General features: G+C 46.8%; 1 protein-coding gene across 1 annotated transcript in view; it reads left to right on the top strand.

The window, feature by feature from the left end:
- The window catches only part of LOC143929725 (hemicentin-1-like), a 106,433-nt gene that overhangs the window by 74,140 nt on the left and 10,187 nt on the right, over positions 1-22,106 (top strand). The window contains exons 8-9 of the mRNA XM_077453697.1: positions 15,741-16,052; positions 19,437-19,736. Coding sequence (XP_077309823.1) covers positions 15,741-16,052; positions 19,437-19,736 — 612 coding nt within the window. The remainder of the gene's footprint in view (positions 1-15,740; positions 16,053-19,436; positions 19,737-22,106) is intronic.

Raw genomic sequence — 22,106 nt, forward strand, 5'->3', positions numbered from 1 at the left:
GAGAGTGGGAACATGTATATACATAAGCGAATAGACATTTTCTGATTATTATTATGTACATTAGATTCCTTAACACTGTTGGCAGGGGGCTCTCAAAAGGAAAACTTTTACTTGTGCACTGAGGATTCCTGAGATTATGACAAACTAAAAGCTGAGATCTTGCTGAGTTTGAGGGTCACCACAGCAGTAAGAGCGCAGCGAGTACACAGCTGCAGTTTCAATGTAGATGGATCCCCTGCTCACAAATGTATGGCCTAATCAACCTGGTCACATGGTGGCTGCAGCCTGAGATACTCACAGGGCCCCAAATAGCGGAGAGAGTTGCAATGGACCGGTTCCTGAGGGCTCTGTTTCCTAAGTTGCAGAGGTGGTGAGAAAAGCTCATCCAAATTCGAAGGATGTTCTGGTTGAGCTGGTGGATCTCTACTTTGTGGCAGAGGACCTGGTTGCTGGGTCTGCAGTTTCAAGATCATTAACGATCAAAAGACTCCCTTCTATTGCCACCAGGTCAACCTCAATATCACAGCTTGTAAACCCGAAAAGGGGAAGCCCTGAGAGGCCGACGAGAGTGGTCAGAGGGTCACCCACTTTTGAAAGAACCCATGGGCATCCCCAGTGTTGGAGGTGCAGTGAGTAGGGTCACATTGCTGCTAACTGCCCCTTGAACGCTGAGACTATGGAGTGTGATGTAGTCCGATGCATGTCCCTGTTTGCTCGCCTGGGCCTTTTCTCAGATCCGGACATGCCAAGCTCTGTTGTAAAGATAAGGGGGAAAAGTGTGTGTGCCCTCCTGGACACTGGAAGCCTGGTTACCCTGGTCCATACCCGGCTTGTGGACCCCGAACAGCTGACCCAGCATCAGGTAGGAGTGGTATGTGTGCATGGTGACTGTAAAAAGTACCCTACAGCACTGGTGACCTTTGAAACCAGCTCCCTGGGAGAGACTTTCCACTGTTCCAGGAACACTGCAGTGGGAAGAATAGGAGTCCTGAGACTGGAATTCCTAGTGGGACTGCAGGGGGGACCCCTTTCAACCAAAGGTTGATAAAAATGCTGTAGGGGTGACCACTGATGAAAAAAATATTTTTTCCCCTAGCAGTCTGTGCGGGTGACCCCTGAGACCCTAGAGTTGCCAGAGCTAGAGGTCACCAGGACAACTTCAGGACCGCCCAGCAGGGTGGGTTTAATTTGATTTATATCAAGTTGATTTAAATCCCCAGTAAAAAGGCTTGATTTAAATCATTTTTAAAGAGCAACTGTCATCTGTCCCGCAGTGGCCCCTCCTCTGACCTGCTGTTGGCCCCTCCTCTGATCCGCTGTTGGCTCCTCCTCTGACCCGCTGTTGACTCACCGACAGTCCCATTCACTTTAATGGGACGGCTGGTGATGCGGCAGTGACACAACAAGGCGAGGGACGTGGCGGCAGCAGGTGAGTGGACACGCCTGCTAACAAGCGCTGCCATGATGGATTTGAAATGACAGGTGCTCTTCAACTGTAAGGACTCTTGCTGGTAGTTAGAATCTTTAATATTTGCAAACAAAATGAAGGTTTCCTATTTAGAATAATAAGCTGTCAGGGCAGTAAAACAACAATATCAGAACCGATTCAATAATACAGTTTGTAGTGTACATAGATTTGTAGAATAATGGGATAAAGGAATATTCCGGAACTTTGGGTTATCTCATGGAAAATGTGAAATTGTGTGAATGCATCAATGCAGTGCATGCTATCTCAGCTTGCAGAGCTAGGATTCATTGAATGAGTTTACCAAAAATGTAAATATTGCAGAATATACAGGCTACATAACTAAATTCCATTTCATGCTGAATAAACTAAATTATTAATGTATCTTAAATAGAAAACTAACTTTAGATAGATCAATAGATTTTTTTTCTCCAAAAGCATTTTATTAAAATTGATTTGATAAAATTCAAAAAAATCGATTTAAATGAAGAAAATATGATTTTTTTTTAAATCATTGATTAATATCCACCCAGTTACAAGATCCTCCTCTTGTACTGTACAAGCCTGGAAAAATGTAAAGGTAAACAATGGGACCCTGGTAGCCCCAGGGCTGGAGAATGTTTCCTCATATGGCGGTCACACATGACATGGTGTATCGGGTTGACAAAATTCAGGGTGCGATTGTGAAACAATTCGTGGTGCCTGGCCCTTATAGGAGGACCGTGTTGAACCTGGCCCATAGACATCCACTGGGTGGTCACCTGGTCTATAGAAAGAACGTGTTTTAGAGTCATGCCCTGAGTGTTTAAAGGCAGCCCCTATGCCCCATAACTGTAGCCCACTGGTGCCATTGCCCATAATTGAGGTTCCTTTTGACCAAATTGCCATGGATCTGATAGGGCCAGTAGTTAAGTCTGCCAGAGGCTATCAGTACATCCTAGGGGTCATGGACTATGCCAGGCGGTGTCCAGAGGCTGTTCCCTTAAACACTTCCTCCAAGACGATCATCATCAAAGAGTTGTTCCACATGTTTACCTCTACTGGGACCCCAAAAGAGGTTCTAACCAACCAAGGGACTCCCTTTTTGTTAAAAGTAATGAAAGAGTTGTGCAAACTGTTCAGTATTAAGCATTTGCATACTTCCGTTTACCCCCCTCAGACAGATGGTTTAGTAGACTGGTTTAGTAGAACGCTCAAGATTATGCTAAAGAAGGTGGCAGCTAAAGATGGAAGACTGGAATTGTCTCCTGCCATATCTGTTGTTTGCAATTAGAGGTCCCACAGTCTTCCACTGGTTTCTCAGCCTTTGGACTTTTGAATGGGAGGCATCTCTGCGGGTTGCTGGATATTGCTAAAGAATCCCGAGAGACTGAAACTACTCCTGACCGGAGTGTCATAGAGCATATCTCAGCCATGCAGGATAGAATTGCTTCAGTGATGCCCCTTGTTCGAGAACACATTCAGGAAGCAGAGAGTTGAGTGTACAATAGGTCGGCGAAGGTTCAAACTTTCCATCCGGGGGATCGCATACTTATTTTAGTCTTCACAGTGGAAAGTAAGTTCCCAGCTAAGTGACAAGGACCCTATGAAATACTGGAAAAGCTTGGGGAGGTAAACTATAAGGTATACCAACCAGACAGGTGGAAGAAAGAGCAGCTCTATCATGTAAATGTATTTAAAGCATGGGAAGGGAGGGAAGCTCTTAGACCTGGGTGATCAGCTACTAAAGACAGAGGAAGGCACAAGTGAGGTTCAGATACCTTGAGTCTATGTCAGTGTCCCAACAGCAGGTGAGAGCATTTCTACGGTGCACTAAAGACGACTTCTCAGAGTTTCCAGGCTGAACAAATGTAATTAAACATGACATTGTCACTGACGCCAAGGTTCGAGTGCGGCTTAAGCCTCCTCATATTCCAGAGGTCCACAGAGAGGCAACAGCCAAAGAAGTTCAGAGGATGTTCGACCTCAGGATGATGGAGAAGTCCAAAAGTGAATAGTGTAGTCCTATAATCTTGGTTCCCAAACCAGATGGGTCCTTAAGGTTTTGCAATGACTTTCGAAAACCGAAGGAAGTGTCAAGGTTTGACACCTATCCCCTTCCCCGGGTTTATCTAACTAGAGTGTATTGGCAGGCTATCCTGACAGAGGAAGCAAAAGGAAAAAATGCTTTTGCAACTCCAGGGGGCTTGTGGCAGTATGTGTGGATGCCCTTTGGGTTAAAATGAGCTCCTGCTACACTCCAGAGGATGATGCCTGAGATTCTTAGCCCACATCAACGCTATTCTACAGCTTATCTAAATGATGTGGTTATTTGGAGCACAGATTGGGAAAGTTGCCTACCCAAAGTCCAGGCTGTCATAAATTCCATTAGAAAGGCTGGCTTAATCACAAACACAAAGAAGTGTGCCATAGAGTTAGAAGAGGCCCTGTATCTGGGATATACCATTGGTCAGTAGACATGTGCAGAGTAAAATATTTAGTTTCGGAATTTCGTTTTCGTCTGAAAACTTAATTTATTTAGTTACTCTCGAAATTCGTTTTTATTTATTTCGTTTTTCGTTCAAAAATTGCATTCGTCCGAAAATCCACATGAATTACGGTCGAATCTGTCTTGGAAGGCTTATGGTGTCTGTCGAATGTATAAAGAAGATTCGACGGAGCTAGTATATAGCATACTTTAGAACCCTATTAAAGTCTATGGGACTCCAACGTTCAAAATCTAAAGTGCTAATTTTAAAGGCTAATTTGCAAGTTACTGTCCTAAAAAGTGTTTGGGGACCCGGGTCCTGCCCCAGGGGACATGGATCAATGCAAAAAAAAGTTTTAAAAACGGCCGTTTTTTCGGGAGCAGTGATTTTAATAATGATTAAAGTGAAACAATAAAAGTGTAATATTCCTTTAAATTTCGTAGGGGGGTGTTGTCTATAGTATGCCTGTGAAGGGGCGCATGTTTCCCGTGCATAGAACTGTCCCTGCACAAAGTGTCATTTATGCAGGAAAAAAAGTCCTTTAAAATCACTCGCAGCTATAATGAATTGTCGGCTCCCGTAATACAGAGAACACTCATTAAAAGTCATTGATAAATAAATAAATAAATAAATAAATAAATAAAAAAGCGTGGGGGTCCCCCAAATTCAATTACCAGGCCCTTCAGGTCTGGTATGGATATTAAGGAGAACCCTGCCTCAAATTTAAAAAAAAATTGACGTGGGGTTCCCCCAAAAAATCCATACCAGACCCTTTATCCGAGCACGCAACCTGGCAGGCCGCAGGAAAAGAGGGGGGACGAGAGAGCGGCCCCCCCTCCCTCCTGAACCGTACCAGGCCACATGCCCTCAACATTGGGAGGATGCTTTGGGGGTCCGTGACCCCTCAAAGCACCTTGTCCCCATGTTGATGAAGACAAGGGCCTCATCCCCACAACCCTGGCCGGTGGTTGTGGAGGTCTGCGGGCGGGGGGCTTATCAGAATCTGGAAGCCCCCTTTAACAAGGGGACCCCCAGATCCCGGCCCCCCCCCTGTTTGAAATGGTAAGGGGGTACAAAAGTACCCCTACCATTTCACAAAGAAAGTGTAAAAAATGTTTAAATAAAACAAACACACTTTTTAAAAATTCCTTTATTAAAAATAAAAAAAAGATTCCAGCGGCGGTAATCCACTCTTGCTATCCAGCGATGGACGATCATCTCTCCAGCGATGTCTCATGTCATCCAGCGCAGCGCAGCATCCTTCTTCTGTCTCCTCCACGGAGACACTGCAGGCATTCCGGCGGATGACGTTTCTTATATACGGAGGGCGGGGCCACCCATCACCTGACCCCGCCCCCCTCTGACGCAAGGGGAAACCCGGGTTTCCCCGTGACGTATGGGTGACCCCGCCCCCCTCTGATGTAACGGAAACCTGCCTGTGTTACATCAGAGGGGTGCGGGTCACCCCTACGTCACAGGGAACCCCGGGTTTCCCCTTGCGTTAGAGGGGGGTGGGGTCAGGTGACGGGTGGCCCTGCCCTCCGTATATAAGAAACGTCAGCCGCCGGAATCCTTGCAGTGTCTCCTCCACGGAGACAGAAGAAGGACGGAGGATTCGCTGCGCTGGATGACATGAGACATCACTGGAGAGATGATCGTCCGTCGCTGGATAGCAAGAGTGGATTACCGCCGCTGGAATCTTTTTTTTATTTTTTTATTTTTAATAAAGGAATTTTTCAAAAGTGTGTTTGTTTTATTTAACCATTTTTTACACTTTCTTTGTGAAATGGTAGGGGTACTTTTGTACCCCCTTACCATTTCAAACAGGGGGGGGCCAGGATCTGGGGGTCCCCTTGTTAAAGGGGGCTTCTAGATTCTGATAAGCCCCCCGCCCGCAGACCTCCACAACCACCGGCCAGGGTTGTGGGGATGAGGCCCTTGTCCTCATCAACATGGGGACAAGGTGCTTTGAGGGGTCACGGACCCCCAAAGCATCCTCCCAATGTTGAGGGCATGTGGCCTGGTACGGTTCAGGAGGGAGGGGGGGCCGCTCTCTCGTCCCCCCCCTTTTTTCCTGCGGCCTGCCAGGTTGCGTGCTCGGATAAAGGGTCTGGTATGGATTTTTAGGGGGAACCCCACGTCAAATTTTTTTTAAATTTGATGCGGGGTTCCCCTTAATATCCATACCAGACCTGAAGGGTCTGGTTATGGATATTTAGGGGGAACCCCACGTCAAATTTTTTCTTAAATTTGAGGCAGGGTTCCCCTTAATATCCATACCAGACCTGAAGGGCCTGGTAATTGAATTTAGGGGACCCCCACGCTTTTTTATTTATTTATTTATTTATTTTTTTATCAATGACTTTCAATGAGTGTTCTCTGTATTACGGGAGCCGACAATTCATAATAGCTGCGAGTGATTTTAAAGGACTTTTTTTCCTGCATAAATGACACTTTGTGCAGGGACAGTTCTAAGCACGGGAAACATGCGCCCCTTCACAGGCATACTATAGACAACCCCCCCCTACGAAATTTAAAGGAATATTACACTTTTATTGTTTCACTTTAATCATTATTAAAATCACTGCTCCCAAAAAACCGCCGTTTTTAAAACTTTTTTTGCATTGATACATGTCCCCTGGGGCAGGACCCGGGTCCCCAAACACTTTTTAGGACAGTAACTTGCAGAATCTTTTCTCTCTGTCAAATCTTTTTTCTCTGTCGAATATTTTCTCTATATAATCTTGGACTAATAGAGGTAAGGTTAGGCACATTTGAACACAGGTTCTATAGACAGATTGTTGTCAGAGTCATGTCGAATCTCCTATTCTATATCGAACTGTTGTAACAATGAAAACGAAAATAAAGCATTTATTTATGTCGGATCTTTCGTTTTTCGGATTTTGTGCTTTCGTTATCGTTTGTCAAAACGAAAACGAAAATAGCTGAAATTCGGACGAAAATGCATTCGGACGAAAACGAATGCACATGTCTATTGGTCAGGGCCTAATCAAACCCTAAGTCCAGAGGGTAAAAGCCATCAAAGACTGGCCTGCTCCTGCAGCCAAGAAACAAGAAAGAACCTTCCTAGGCATGGTTGGGTAATATCAAAGGTTCATCCCAAACTTTGCCACAATGGCAGCACCTTTAACTGACCTCACCAAGGGCAAAAGCTCCTCTGTAGCGATTAAGTGCAATCCCAAGGCTGAAGCAACTTTCCAAAGTCTGAAGGAAGCCCTGTGTAAACAGCCGGTATTGGTGGCCCCAGAGTTTAGCAAACCGTTTGTGGTCCAGACAGATTCCTTAATTATAGGTCTGGGGGCTGTCTTGTCATAAGTGGTAGGCTGGGAAGAACACCTCGTGGTCTGAGTCAGAAGCTGACCCCAGTGGAAAGAAATTTATAGTATTGTGGAGCAAGAGCGTTTGGCCATTAAGTGGGCCTTAAAGGCTTTATAGTACTACTTGTTGTGGCACCACTTCCGACTCATAGCAGACCATCATATACTATGAGTATCGCCTCTGATTTAAAGCGTTATAAATAAATACAATGTACCATCATCCAGAATTTGTAATTTTCAAGAAAAGGAGGGCTTAATTGGAAATACCGGGTGATTGCTCACATCAAACCCATGTGTAGTTCCATTTAGCCATATAGTGGATTGGACTATAGCGGTACTTGATAATAGAAAAGGCACTAATAAATTTAAAATCAATGTAATATTTAATAAACATTTAAAACAAAATAAACAATAACAATATGTCACTTGAAGAGATACAGTAGTATGCGCATCACAGTTGAGGTATTCCTAACGGATTCTCCATGGGGAACATTCAACCGTAGAAAGTGCACAGTAAATTTCCTCGACTAGTTTCGCGGGAAAGAACCCGCTTCTTCAGGAGGGTATCTATACAGAAGCATTACAAACATTAGATAATACATATATATAAATATAGAAAGAAAACAAAGAATGAGCAAGAACAGTTATCATGGTATTATTGGTTTTACATACATTCCCTATATGTTTAAAAAGGAGGTCAGCTCACCCCACTTCAAGGAACAGGATGTGGATAAGGAGGTCCGAACAAAATCCCCCCACGGCGGGCATGGGGGATTGGTGAAACGCCGGCTCTAAATGGATAATATTATAATGGTTCATAGATTAAAATAAAGGTCCATCTAAGGTTAAGGAAAAGAAAGGAAGGGAGGGGGGGAAAAAAAAAAAAAAAAAAAAAGAAAAGGAGGGAGGGGGAAAGCAATGGGAAGGGGAAGGAGGGGTGGGAGGGGCGGGGAGGGGGGGTTTGGAAGAAGGGGGGGGGGGGGGGGGGAGAAAGGAGTTGGAAGTGGGGGAAAGAAAAAAGGAAGGGAGGGGGGGGGGGGAGAGGGAGGGAGGCCAGAGAGTGAATTAAACCAGGTGCCTGTGTGTTAGTATCAATAAACAGATTTCAAAAGGTGATTAATGTTGTATATTGAATTAAATAAACCAACCGTGCATAGTCAAGGTGTGTGAAGAAATTGGCCAGTGTGCCAGGGAAGAAGAGGAAACCTTCACCTATAGATAAATCCTTAATTCCCAGGAGGGGGTTAAAATAAAAACAATTCGGCTTACCAACAAACCAGTCAACAACTCATATGGAGACAGAGTGTCAGGATTGAGGTAGTTAAATAGGTTTATCAGGATATTGCCCCGTTCACTAAGCATCAGGTATCAAATGTCAAATCCACTGTTGAGTAGTTAGATAACCATCGGTGCTATAAAGGTCACATATGGTAGATAAATATAGATACAGAGGAGGGTAAGGGCCAACCGATAACTATATAAGAGCAGGAAATGGAGAGGAGAGGGGGGGGGGGGAAGGGGGGGGGGGGTTTTTAGGGAAAGGAAAAATGGTTTTTTTGAAAGAAGAAGGAAGGGGAGGGGGGAGGGAGGGAAAAGTGGTGTTTTGGCATATTGAACGTCACCTATTACAGAAATGGTTTATAAGAGATTGTCTCATTGAGGCCTGGTGGTAGGGTGGCATTGAGTCGTTCAATCCACAGGGTTTCTCTCTGTAGGATTGTTCGATCCCAATTTCCACCCCTTGGGTTTGGAAAGACTACCTCGAGGACAAGGAATCGGATTACTGTGGTATCAAAACGGTGGTAAAAACCAACATGTCTCCCAATTGTGGTGAGTTTCCCACTTTCTGAGTAGTATAAATGGTCCCCGATTCTCTGTCTAAATTCTCGGATAGTCTTTCCAATGTAGAAGGCTCCACATCTACAGGTCATGAGATATATGACCCCCTTCGTACTGCAATCCGAAAATGTTCGGGATAAAAAGACTTCTCCATTAGGTAGTTTAAATTGATTACCCTCCAGGACCCATGGGCAGCGGGGGCAGTTGTTACATTTAAAGGTACCTTTAGGGCGATTATGTATGGAGCTAGTAGCTGTATAGTGACTATGCATTAAACGATCCCGAAGGGAACCTGCTCTTCGAAAGACTAATTCCGGGGTAGGTCGTATGTATTTAGTCAAAACATGGTGTTCCGTGAGTAGGTGCCAATTTTTTTCCAAAATTTTTCGGAGAGTTTTGTGGTGGGCAGAGTAAGTTGTAACAAATCTCAGTGATTCGCTATTTGTCTTTTTAGGTCGTTTATGTAGCAGTGTATCTCTCGGATGTAGGACGGCCTTATTGAAGGCCTTCCTCAGATTGGTAGGGGAATAACCCCTAGCTAGTAGACGATCACGCAAAGCATCAGCTTGTATTTTAAAATCAATATCACGGCTACAGTTTCTGCGTAATCGCAGAAACTGTGCAAACGGGATGCTGCGCACCAAGGGTTCCGGGTGAGCACTGGTAGCAAATAATAAAGTATTGCCCGCAGTGGGTTTGCGATAGAGATCCGTGTATAGAGTACCATCTAGTTGTTTTATAATAGATAAGTCTAAGAATGGGATTCGCTCGGTATCAAAAGTAAAAGTGAATTTCAAATTAAATTCGTTATCATCTAATTCCTGCATGTACTGGAGTAGTCTTTCCCTAGTTCCAGTCCATACCATAAATAAATCATCCAGGTAACGATACCATAGAAGAGCGTCTTCCAAAAATGGGGCAAGTCTATCATCGGAATGAATCTGTCTCTCCCAGCCCCCCAGATATAAGTTGGCATAAGCCGGGGCACAGGAGGTCCCCATGGCAACACCTTGGGTTTGCAAAAACAGTTGATCATTAAAGGTAAAGTAATTCTTAGTTAATATAAACTCCAGCAATGCTAAAATAAATTCGTTAAATGGCCATGTATTTATCTCCTGTTCATACAGAAAGGATCCAGCCGTCCGGATGCCCCGCTCGTGGGGGATACTCGAGTAAAGAGCCTCGATATCGATAGCCACGAGCAGGGCATCCGGAGGGATCTGGATCCCCTCCAGATGTTGCAACAAATCCGTCGTGTCTTTAATGTAAGAGGGGAGACTTCGCACATGTGGCATTAAATAGGCGTTCACCAGTTTACTAGCGTGGTCTGTCAATGAGTCAATCCCCGAAACAATTGGCCTACCAGGAGGTAATGGTAGATTTTTGTGCGTCTTTGGAAGGGCGTAGAAGGTAGGAACCATAGGGAATTTAGGGATCAAAAATTCTAATGTGTCTCTATCAATAAGGCCTGTCATAAATGCCTCAGTGCAGAGAATACAGAGTTCCTCATGGTATGAAATAGGTACTGATTGGTCAATCAGACGATACCAGGTAGGGTTGTTGAGGATAGTCATACACATGGTTTGGTACTGGTGGTGTGTCATAACGACAATATTCCCACCTTTGTCCGACTGTTTGATAATTGTATTTGACTAAATACATACGACCTACCCCGGAATTAGTCTTTCGAAGAGCAGGTTCCCTTCGGGATCGTTTAATGCATAGTCACTATACAGCTACTAGCTCCATACATAATCGCCCTAAAGGTACCTTTAAATGTAACAACTGCCCCCGCTGCCCATGGGTCCTGGAGGGTAATCAATTTAAACTACCTAATGGAGAAGTCTTTTTATCCCGAACATTTTCGGATTGCAGTACGAAGGGGGTCATATATCTCATGACCTGTAGATGTGGAGCCTTCTACATTGGAAAGACTATCCGAGAATTTAGACAGAGAATCGGGGACCATTTATACTACTCAGAAAGTGGGAAACTCACCACAATTGGGAGACATGTTGGTTTTTACCACCGTTTTGATACCACAGTAATCCGATTCCTTGTCCTCGAGGTAGTCTTTCCAAACCCAAGGGGTGGAAATTGGGATCGAACAATCCTACAGAGAGAAACCCTGTGGATTGAACGACTCAATGCCACCCTACCACCAGGCCTCAATGAGACAATCTCTTATAAACCATTTCTGTAATAGGTGACGTTCAATATGCCAAAACACCACTTTTCCCTCCCCCCCCTTCCCCCCTCCCTTCCTTCTTCTTTCAAAAAAACATTTTTCTTTCCCTAAAAACCCCCCCCCCCCTCCCCCCCCCCCTTCCCCCCCCCCCTCTCCTCTCCATTTCCTGCTCTTATATAGTTATCTAAATATTTCTTGGTACATGCCCTTTCTCTGGGGAAGCTACCCCCCGGTTATATATATTTATATATTCTTTATAAGTTGTACATTAAAATTGTTGTACAGGATCTTATATTTTTGCTTTGGAATTTTTGGTCCCCAGTTTTTAATTTTTAACTTCCCCTATATGTGGGAGATGTCCTATACCCCCTAGAATTGGGGGACAGGGTTATGTGGATGATGTGGAGGGTCCTGTATTTTCTTCCCCGCGGCGGACATGTGTTCCCCCTGGCCTGAACGAATTATCCGTCAGTCTTGCAAGGTCAACCTCTGGGTCTAGGATCCGCTGGCGTTGTCTCCCTTGCGCACTTGCGCAGCAGCAGTATCAAACTGCATCTGCGCAGTGTGGGGTAACAAACCACATAGCGTTCGGACGCCGCCGGGATTCGGCGTACGTCCGACGTTATGGTTACTGGGCAACCTGCTCCGACGCTCTATTAGACCGCCGGGCAGATGCGCTTGCGCAGTGACGAGTGGTTGGTGCGCCTGCGCGATGTGGCGAGGCGCACCACATGACGTCGGGCGCCGCCGACTTTCGGCTGACGTCAGACGCTGTGTGCGTTGGGGAGTCCATTTAGCGGTCGATTCAACCGCTGAACGGACAGGATCGCATGGCCTCAACTAGAGCTGGATTGGGATCTTGCCCCTATTCACAGGTAACTACTAACCCACGAACCCTCCTTATCTTTCTTGATGCTGTGGTTTTATGAGGCCGGTTGGCCCTTACCCTCCTCTGTATCTATATTTATCTACCATATGTGACCTTTATAGCACCGATGGTTATCTAACTACTCAACAGTGGATTTGACATTTGATACCTGATGCTTAGTGAACGGGGCAATATCCTGATAAACCTATTTAACTACCTCAATCCTGACACTCTGTCTCATATGAGTTGTTGACTGGTTTGTTGGTAAGCCGAATTGTTTTTATTTTAACCCCCTCCTGGGAATTAAGGATTTATCTATAGGTGAAGGTTTCCTCTTCTTCCCTGGCACACTGGCCAATTTCTTCACACACCTTGACTATGCACGGTTGGTTTATTTAATTCAATATACAACATTAATCACCTTTTGAAATCTGTTTATTGATACTAACACACAGGCACCTGGTTTAATTCACTCTCTGGCCTCCCTCCCTCTCCCCCCCTCCCCCCCCTTTTCTCCCACTTCCAACTCCTTTCTCTCCCCCCCCCCCCCCCCTTCTTCCAAAACCCCCCCTCCCCGCCCCTCCCACCCCTCCTTCCCCTTCCCATTGCTTTCCCCCTCCCTCCTTTTCTTTTTTTTTTTTTTTTTTTTTTTTTTTTTTTCCCCCCCTCCCTTCCTTTCTTTTCCTTAACCTTAGATGGACCTTTATTTTAATCTATGAACCATTATAATATTATCCATTTAGAGCCGGCGTTTCACCAATCCCCCATGCCCGCCGTGGGGGGATTTTGTTCGGACCTCCTTATCCACATCCTGTTCCTTGAAGTGGGGTGAGCTGACCTCCTTTTTAAACATATAGGGAATGTATGTAAAACCAATAATACCATGATAACTGTTCTTGCTCATTCTTTGTTTTCTTTCTATATTTATATATATGTATTATCTAATGTTTGTAATGCTTCTGTATAGATACCCTCCTGAAGAAGCGGGTTCTTTCCCGCGAAACTAGTCGAGGAAATTTACTGTGCACTTTCTACGGTTGAATGTTCCCCATGGAGAATCCGTTAGGAATACCTCAACTGTGATGCGCATACTACTGTATCTCTTCAAGTGACATATTGTTATTGTTTATTTTGTTTTAAATGTTTATTAAATATTACATTGATTTTAAATTTATTAGTGCCTTTTCTATTATCAAGTACCGCTATAGTCCAATCCACTATATGGCTAAATGGAACTACACATGGGTTTGATGTGAGCAATCACCCGGTATTTCCAATTAAGCCCTCCTTTTCATAGCAGACCATGAACCCTTGAAACAAATGGCCCAGGCCAAGGACCATAATGCGAGGGTTACCCGTTAGTTCCTGGCGCTCTGAGATTTCTCTTTTAAAGTAGAGCACAGGGAGGGTTGTAACCAGAAAAATGCGGATGCTCTTTCTAGAAACAACTGATGATAGCTGGTGTTTGAACAAACAGGGGGAAGGTATGTGACAAACAGCCCCTGTCAGTGGTAGATGATGTGTATTTGCCACACAGAGTTCTGTACGGGCTTTTTATTTTTGGTTTCTATCCTTTAACCCTTTCGTGACTAAGCCTATTTTTGGCATTTGGTGTTTACAAGTTAAAATCCATATTTTTTGCTAGAAAATTAGTTGGAACCCCCAAACATTATATATATTTTTTAGCAGAGACTCTAGAGAATAAAACAGCGATTGTTGCAATATTTGGCATTGGCAGCCGAGTAAACGGGAAGTGACGTCATGATGTCGCTTCCGTGTTTACTATGAGGAGACTGGAACGAAGCCGCTTACGGTCCAGTTCCTCCCCAGCAGCCGGAGGCGTTGGATGGCGAATCGGTGCTCCCGATCGAGCGGGAGCACCGGTAACAGCGGCGGGAGGGGGCGTCCCCTCCCACTCCTCCGGCATAACAGCCAAGCGGCTTTTAGCCGCTTCGGTTGTTATGGCTGGAAAGCCAATCGCCCGCTGTAAAAAATGGTACCGGAATGAAGCCTGCAGGTGCGGGCATCATACCCCTGAAAGCCGAGTACGCACATCTGCGTACGCTCGGCGGGAAGGGGTTAATTCTGAATTCTAATGCCGCGTGCAGACAATCCCAATTTCCAACAACAAAACCATGGATTTTTTTCCGACAGGATGTTGGCTCAAACTTGCATACACACGGTCGCGCAAATGTTGTCGGAAACTCTAATCGCTAAGAATGCTCTGATGTGTAACACGTATGACGAGCCGGGAAAAATGAAGTTCAATAGCCAGTGCGGCTCTTCTACTTGATTCCGAGCATGCGTGGAATTTTGTGCATTGGAATTGTCTACACACGCTGAGAACAACGGATTTTTTTGTTGGAAAATTTGAGATCCAGCTCTCAAACAGCTGCTGTCGCAAATTCCGACAGAAAATGTCCGATGGAGCCTACACACGGTTGCGAATTCAGCCATACTATCTGTATGGCTGAACTCGCATCGCTACGGAGATCGGATGTGATTTGCACTGCAGTGCGGTGTGAATCACATCCAGATCTCCCCCCGCAGCAGTGTGAACCCGGCCTAAGCCATCCAGTCCAGAAGAGCTTTGTCTTTGCCTTGGTCAATATCACAGAGACGATCTCCTGCGATCCTCTTCACGACTTGCTTCGCTGACATCCCTTCTTGTATCAGATCCTGCTTGCTGTTCCGCTCATTGATCCCTGACTTCTGGCTTGGCTGACTATCCATTTTTTTGGTCCGCAGCAGAATCGGATCGCATGGGTGTTCACACCATGCGATCCGATTCCTGTGCGAGTCTGCAGATCGCACTGCGATATGCGGACAGATCTGGGGGTGTCATTAACATTTCATTGACACTCCCAGCCGTTCGCATAGGGCAGTGTGAACTGCCGGCGGGAGTCATGCGATGCGGGAAAACGCTGCGGATTCACAGCGTTCCCGCATCGCTGTGGTGTGAACCCAGCCTTAAGTAGGCAGGACTGACGAGCAGGATCATCAACAGCTGAGTCACTGTGGAGAGATAGGAGCTGGCAATCAGCCGACAGTCGTGCGGCCAGCTCAGAGAAGGAAGGGCTGAGCCCAGCCCTGACACTTAGTGCCCCAACATCATTTATGTTTACAATTGCTCTACTCTTTGGTGGGGTTGTGTGGTCTCTTCCACTCCCCGGTGTGATCCTCCACCTGGTCTTCTGTAAGCCTCAGGGGAGATGCCCGCTTCTCTGGGGTGCGGTGGGGGTGCCCAGGGAAATGTCTGTTCTTAATCTGCTCTGTTTTTTTTCCATCTTCCCTGAATTGTAAGGTAATTATACATATACATGCAATAGATGAAAAATTTTGCTCAAAGTCGAAAAATTATGCAATCAATAAATATAATATGTGATGTTTAAATATTATATGTTCTTCGATCCGGATATCCCAGATATCACTTATATATACTTACTCTGTATATATTATAACAAAGTATATATTGTATTATATCAGCCGCCAATGTAACTTTGTACTGCAGACGGTGATGAAGATGTCGGTGAAATGAATACTTTGTATAACACGGCTGTTCTCTATATTGCAGTATCTCCGCCCACTGTGGGGGAAATCCAGTGTGACCCCGCACAGCCCCGACCTGGGGAGCCGGTGACATTTTCCTGTGCGATCGGTGACATGTATCCTGGAGGTCCCGGCATTCAGTGGGCATGGACTGCAAAGGAATTGTCTAATAAAGACTGGACAGAAAACTTCCACGAAGATCAGAAATGTCGGATGTTCTCCGGAACCACAGAGCTGACAATCACTCCCCAAAATAAAGATCATTCCTCTGAAATCATCCTGGAGGTCAATCATTATGGGAAACGTTTTACAAAGAGGACAATCATCAATTTTAAAGGTACCCCTCCCCCCCAGCCTCTATCATCCCCACCTCAACCTCCATCCAACCTCTGCCTATGTCCTTCCACACACCTTGGCATCTATCACACCCACATCTCCCTTTTCCCTCCACCTAAGCTTCAGTCACCCTCTGCAGAGAGATCACTGCTTCCACTTCTTCCTCCTCTGTCTGCAGAGAGATCACTGCTTCCTCTTCTTCCTCCTCTGTCGGCAGAGAGATCACTGCTTCCACTTCTTCCTCCTCTGTCTGCAGAGATCACTGCTTCCTCTTCTTCCTCCTCTGTCTGCAGAGAGATCACTGCTTCCTCTTCTTCCTCCACTGTCTGCAGAGATATCACCGCTTCCACTTCTTCCTCCTCTGTCTGCAGAGAGATCACCGCTTCCACTTCTTCCTCCTCTGTCTGCAGAGAGATCACCGCTTCCAATTCTTCCTCCTCTGTCTGCAGAGATCACCACTTCCTCTTCTTCCTCCTCTGTCTGCAGAGAGATCACCGCTTCCACTTCTTCCTCCTCTGTCTGCAGAGAGATCACCGCTTCCTCTTCTTCCTCCTCTGTCTGCAGAGAGATCACCGCTTCCTCTTCTTCCTCCTCTGTCTGCAGAGAGATCACCGCTTCCACTTCTTCCTCCTCTGTCTGCAAAGAGATCACCGCTTCCTCTTCTTCCTCCACTGTCTGCAGAGATATCACTGCTTCCTCTTCTTCCTCCTCTGTCTGCAGAGAGATCACTGCTTCCTCTTCTTCCTCCACTGTCTGCAGAGATATCACTGCTTCCTCTTCTTCCTCCTCTGTCTGCAGAGATATCACCGCTTCCTCTTCTTCCTCTTCTGCAGAGAGATCACCGCTTCCTCTTCTTCCTCTTCTGCAGAGAGATCACCGCTTCCTCTTCTTCCTCCTCTGTCTGCAGAGAGATCACCGCTTCCTCTTCTTCCTCCTCTGTCTGCAGAGAGATCACTGCTTCCTCTTCTTCCTCCACTGTCTGCAGAGATATCACGGCTTCCACTTCTTCCTCCTCTGTCTGCAGAGAGATCACTGCTTCCACTTCTTCCTCCTCTGTCTGCAGAGAGATCACTGCTTCCTCTTCTTCCTCCTCTGTCTGCAGAGATATCACCGCTTCCTCTTCTTCCTCCTCTGTCTGCAGAGAGATCACCGCTTCCTCTTCTTCCTCCTCTGTCTGCAGAGAGATCACCGCTTCCACTTCTTCCTCTTTTGCAGAGAGATCACCGCTTCCTCTTCTTCCTCCTCTGTCTGCAGAGAGATCACTGCTTCCACTTCTCCCTCCTCTATCTGCAGAGAGATCACCGCTTCCACTTCTTCCTCCTCTGTCTGCAGAGAGATCACTGCTTCCACTTCTCCCTCCTCTATCTGCAGAGAGATCACCGCTTCCTCTTCTTCCTCCTCTGTCTGCAGAGAGATCACTGCTTCCTCTTCTTCCTCCTCTGTCTGCAGAGAGATCACTGCTTCCTCTTCTTCCTCCACTGTCTGCAGAGATATCACCGCTTCCACTTCTCCCTCACTCTGTCTGCAGAGAGATCACTGCTTCCTCTTCTTCCTCCACTGTCTGCAGAGATATCACCGCTTCCTCTTCTTCCTCCACTGTCTGCAGAGATATCACCGCTTCCTCTTCTTCCTCCTCTGTCTGCAGAGAGATCACCGCTTCCTCTTCTTCCTCCACTGTCTGCAGAGATATCACCGCTTCTTCTTCTTCTTCCTCTGTCTGCAGAGAGATCACCGCTTCCACTTCTTCCTCTTCTGCAGAGAGATCACTGCTTCCACTTCTCCCTCCTCTATCTGCAGAGAGATCACCGCTTCCACTTCTTCCTCCTCTGTCTGCAGAGAGATCACTGCTTCCACTTCTTCCTCCACTGTCTGCAGAGATATCACCGCTTCCACTTCTTCCTCCTCTGTCTGCAGAGAGATCACTGCTTCCTCTTCTTCCTCCTCTATCTGCAGAGAGATCACTGCTTCCTCTTCTTCCTCCTCTGTCTGCAGAGAGATCACCGCTTCCTCTTCTTCCTCCTCTGTCTGCAGAGAGATCACCGCTTCCACTTCTTCCTCCTCTGTCTGCAGAGAGATCACCGCTTCCACTTCTTCCTCCTCTGCAGAGAGATCACTGCTTCCTCGTCTCCCTCCTCTGTCTGCAGAGATATCACCGCTTCCACTTCTTCCTCCTCTGTCTGCAGAGATATCACCGATTCCTCTTCTTCCTCCTCTGTCTGCAGAGATATCACCGCTTTCACTTCTTCCTCCTCTGTCTGCAGAGAGATCACCGCTTCCTCTTCTTCCTCCTCTGTCTGCAGAGAGATCACTGCTTCCACTTCTTCCTCCTCTGCAGAGAGATCACTGCTTCCTCTTCTCCCTCCTCTGTCTGCAGAGAGATCACTGCTTCCACTTCTCCCTCCTCTGTCTGCAGAGAGATCACTTCTTCCACTTCTTCCTTCTCTGTCTGCAGAGAGATCACTGCTTCCACTTCTTCCTCCACTGTCTGCAGAGAGATCACTGCTTCCACTTCTCCCTCCTCTGCAGAGAGATCACTGCTTCCTCTTCTCCCTCCTCTGCAGAGAGATCACTGCTTCCACTTCTTCCTCCACTGTCTGCAGAGAGATCACTGCTTCCTCTTCTCCCTCCTCTGCAGAGAGATTACTGCTTCCTCTTCTCCCTCCTCTGCAGAGAGATCACTGCTTCCTCTTCTTCTTCCTCCTCTGCAGAGAGATCACTGCTTCCTCGTCTCCCTCCTCTGTCTGCAGAGAGATCACTGCTTCCTCTTCTTCCTCCTCTGCAGAGAGATCACAGCTTCCACTTCTCCCTCCTCTGCAGAGAGATCAATGCTTCCTCTTCTTCCTCCTCTGCAGAGAGATCACTGCTTCCTCTTCTCCCTCCTCTGCAGAGAGATCACTGCTTCCTCTTCTTCCTCTTCTGTCTGCAGAGATCACTGCTTCCTCTTCTTCCTCCTCTGTCTGCAGAGAGATCACTGCTTCCTCTTCTTCCTCCACTGTCTGCAGAGATATCACCGCTTCCTCTTCTTCCTCCTCTGTCTGCAGAGAGATCACCGCTTCCACTTCTCCCTCCTCTGCAGAGAGATCAATGCTTCCTCTTCTTCCTCCTCTGCAGAGAGATAACTGCTTCCTTTTCTCCCTCCTCTGCAGAGAGATCACTGCTTCCTCTTCTCCCTCCTCTGCAGAGAGATCACTGCTTCCTCTTCTTCCTCTTCTGTCTGCAGAGATCACTGCTTCCTCTTCTTCCTCATCTGCAGAGAGATCACTGCTTCCTCTTCTTCCTCCTCTGCAGAGATCACTGCTTCCTCTTCTTCCTCCTCTGTCTGTATTGTTGGCTGTGATATATGGAAAGGTCAGTTAGTATTTATGTATTATATTTTCCTCCACAGGTCGCCTTCAGGTCAGTGAGATCTCCAGTGACCCCGATATACCAGACTATGGAAGGTCTGTGACTCTGCGCTGTGATGTGATTGGCTGTGATTCTGCAGACACCCCTGAGGTCACCTGGTCAGAGAATGGAAGAGATCTGGGGAAAGGACAGCAGAAAGTGACCCGAGGCGGGGGAGACGTTCTGTCCTGTTCTCTGACTATAACACCTACAGCTCGGGATTATGGGAAGATTTATATCTGCAGGGTGACACAAAGGGACATGCAGCCAATCACAAGGGAGAGCTGCTTGCGGCTTCCAGGTACGTTTCTTTCTTCTCCAATTCAGAAATAACAGTAATGATTAGAACACCAGCGGACATTGTCGGGTAATATACACAATTCATTCAGACTTCTCCCCGAGTGTAAGCCGATGACGCAGACCCCATTCTCCAGAGGTCAGAGGTCAATCCTGCAGAGATTTGATATGCACACCAGGTCATGTATTGTAGATGGGACCTCATATACAGCAGATGAGGCATCACTCTGATGTAGACCCTTCAACTAAAGGTACCCAGCAGGGTATGGTAGGTGTAACTGAGAGGTGTAAACCAGCCACAGGTTCTCAGAGGAACAGAACACAGCGGAAAGGAGCTGGATCTACGTCACATGGATGGGCATGCACGAGAGCAGGTGAAGCAAGATCCCTCAAGGCTTGGAGACTAAGGGTCAGCTGATGTTCACCAGAGATACCCGCACAGGGGTTTGAGCTCAGCAATATGGTGACCCCGGATCTCAACCCTTCGGTTCCCCATATTCTAGGCAGCATGGACTACAGAGCCCACAGATCAGGAACTTACCAGGTAACAATGGACTGGAACAGATAGCAGAACTGCTGACCAGGACATTGGCCCAGAGGCCAGGTGATGGATACTGATGGTCAGGATATACAGTATCTGGCAAAAGTAAGTACACCCCTCAATGACATTTCTTCTCTCTTTTCATGTGACAACACTGAAGAAATGACACTTGTCTACAATGTAAAGTAGTGAGTGTACAGCTTGTATAACAGTGTAAATTTTCTGTCCCCTCAAAATAACTCAACACACAGCCATTAATGTCTAAACCGCTGGCAACAAAAGTCAGTACACCCCTAAGTGAAAATCTCCAAATTGGGCCCAATTAGTCATTTTCCCTTCCCCCAGTGTCATGTGACTCTTTAGTGTTACAAGGTCTCAGGTATGAATGGGGAGCAGGTGTGTTAAATTTGGTGTTATCGCTCTCATACTGGTCACTGGAAGTACAACATGGCACCTCATGGCAAAGAACTCTCTGAGGATCTGAAGATAAGAATTGTTGCTCTACATAAAGATGGTCTAGGCTATAAGAAGATTGCCAAGACCCTGAAACTGAGCTGCAGCACGGTGGCCAAGACCATACAGCGGTATAACAGGACAGGTTCCTATCAGAACAGGTGCCGTCTCCTCCTCTGACATGACAAGTACATGGACCAGGAGGAAGAGCCGAGGAGGAGGAGAGGCAGCGCGCTACAGCATCTGCCCAGGGGCCGGTGTTTCATCAGATTTGGCGATCCGTCAGAACTTGTAGCGGAAGTGACGTTCCGCCACCGCCATCTTGCTACACCCCGCAATCCTCCACAATAAGGATACACTGAGAAGGGGGCAAGCGGACACCTTGTTACACCCTCCGGAGTTTAGCATTTCACACTTATTTTTACCAGTAAATGGAGCTTATAAGGTGATATACAGGATTTAGAAATCCATTGGACTGTTTACAGTTTAAAGCTGTGCTGAAGCACTAGCCTGCTCAGTGCCGGGGGGGGGGGCGGGGGGTTGGGGTGACACCATGTTTTACAGCACCAGGTGATGCCAACCCTAGTGACGCCACTGGTTGAGTGCACGTGCACAGCGTCATATCCAGAGGTTGTCTTTGGGAAATAGACGTATGAGTGCTGCCAGCATTGCTGCAGAGGTTGTAGGGGTGGGGGGGGGGGGGGGGGTCAGCCTGTCAGTGCTCAGACCATACGCCGCACACTGCATCAAATTGGTCTGCATGGCTGTCGTCCCAGAAGGAAGCCTCTTCTAAAGATGATGCACAAGAAAGACCACAAACAGTTTGCTGAAGACAAGCAGAGTAAGGAGATGGATTACTGGAACCATGTCCTGTGGTCTGATGAGACCAAGATAAAGGTATTTGGTGTCAGATGGTGACAAGCGTGTGTGGGGGCAATGAGGTGAGGAGGACAAAGACAAGTGTGTCTTGTCTACAGTCAGGCATGGTGGTGGGAGTGTCATGGTCTGGGGCTGCATGAGTGCTGCCGTCACTGGGGGGGCTACAGATCATTGAGGGGACCATGAATGCCAACATGTACTGTGACATACTGAAGCAGAGCATGATCCCCTCCCTTCAGAGACTGGGCCGCAGGGCAGTATTCCAACATGATAACCACCCCAAACACCTCCAACACCACCACTGCCTTGCTAAAGAAGCTGAGGGTAAAGGTGATGGACTGGCCAAGCATGTCTCCAGACCTAAACCCTATTGATCATCTGTGGGGGATCCTCATACGGAAGGTGGAGGAGGGGAAGGTCTACAACATCCACTAGCTCCGTGATGTCATCATGGGGGAGGGGAAGAGGACTCCAGTGACAACCTGTGAAGCTCTGGTGACC

The sequence above is a fragment of the Lithobates pipiens genome, unplaced genomic scaffold (genome assembly GCF_037356315.1).
Source record: "Lithobates pipiens isolate NorthernLeopardFrog02 unplaced genomic scaffold, aLitPip1_a1.2 Scaffold_24, whole genome shotgun sequence".
Taxonomy (NCBI): Eukaryota; Metazoa; Chordata; class Amphibia; order Anura; family Ranidae; genus Lithobates; species Lithobates pipiens.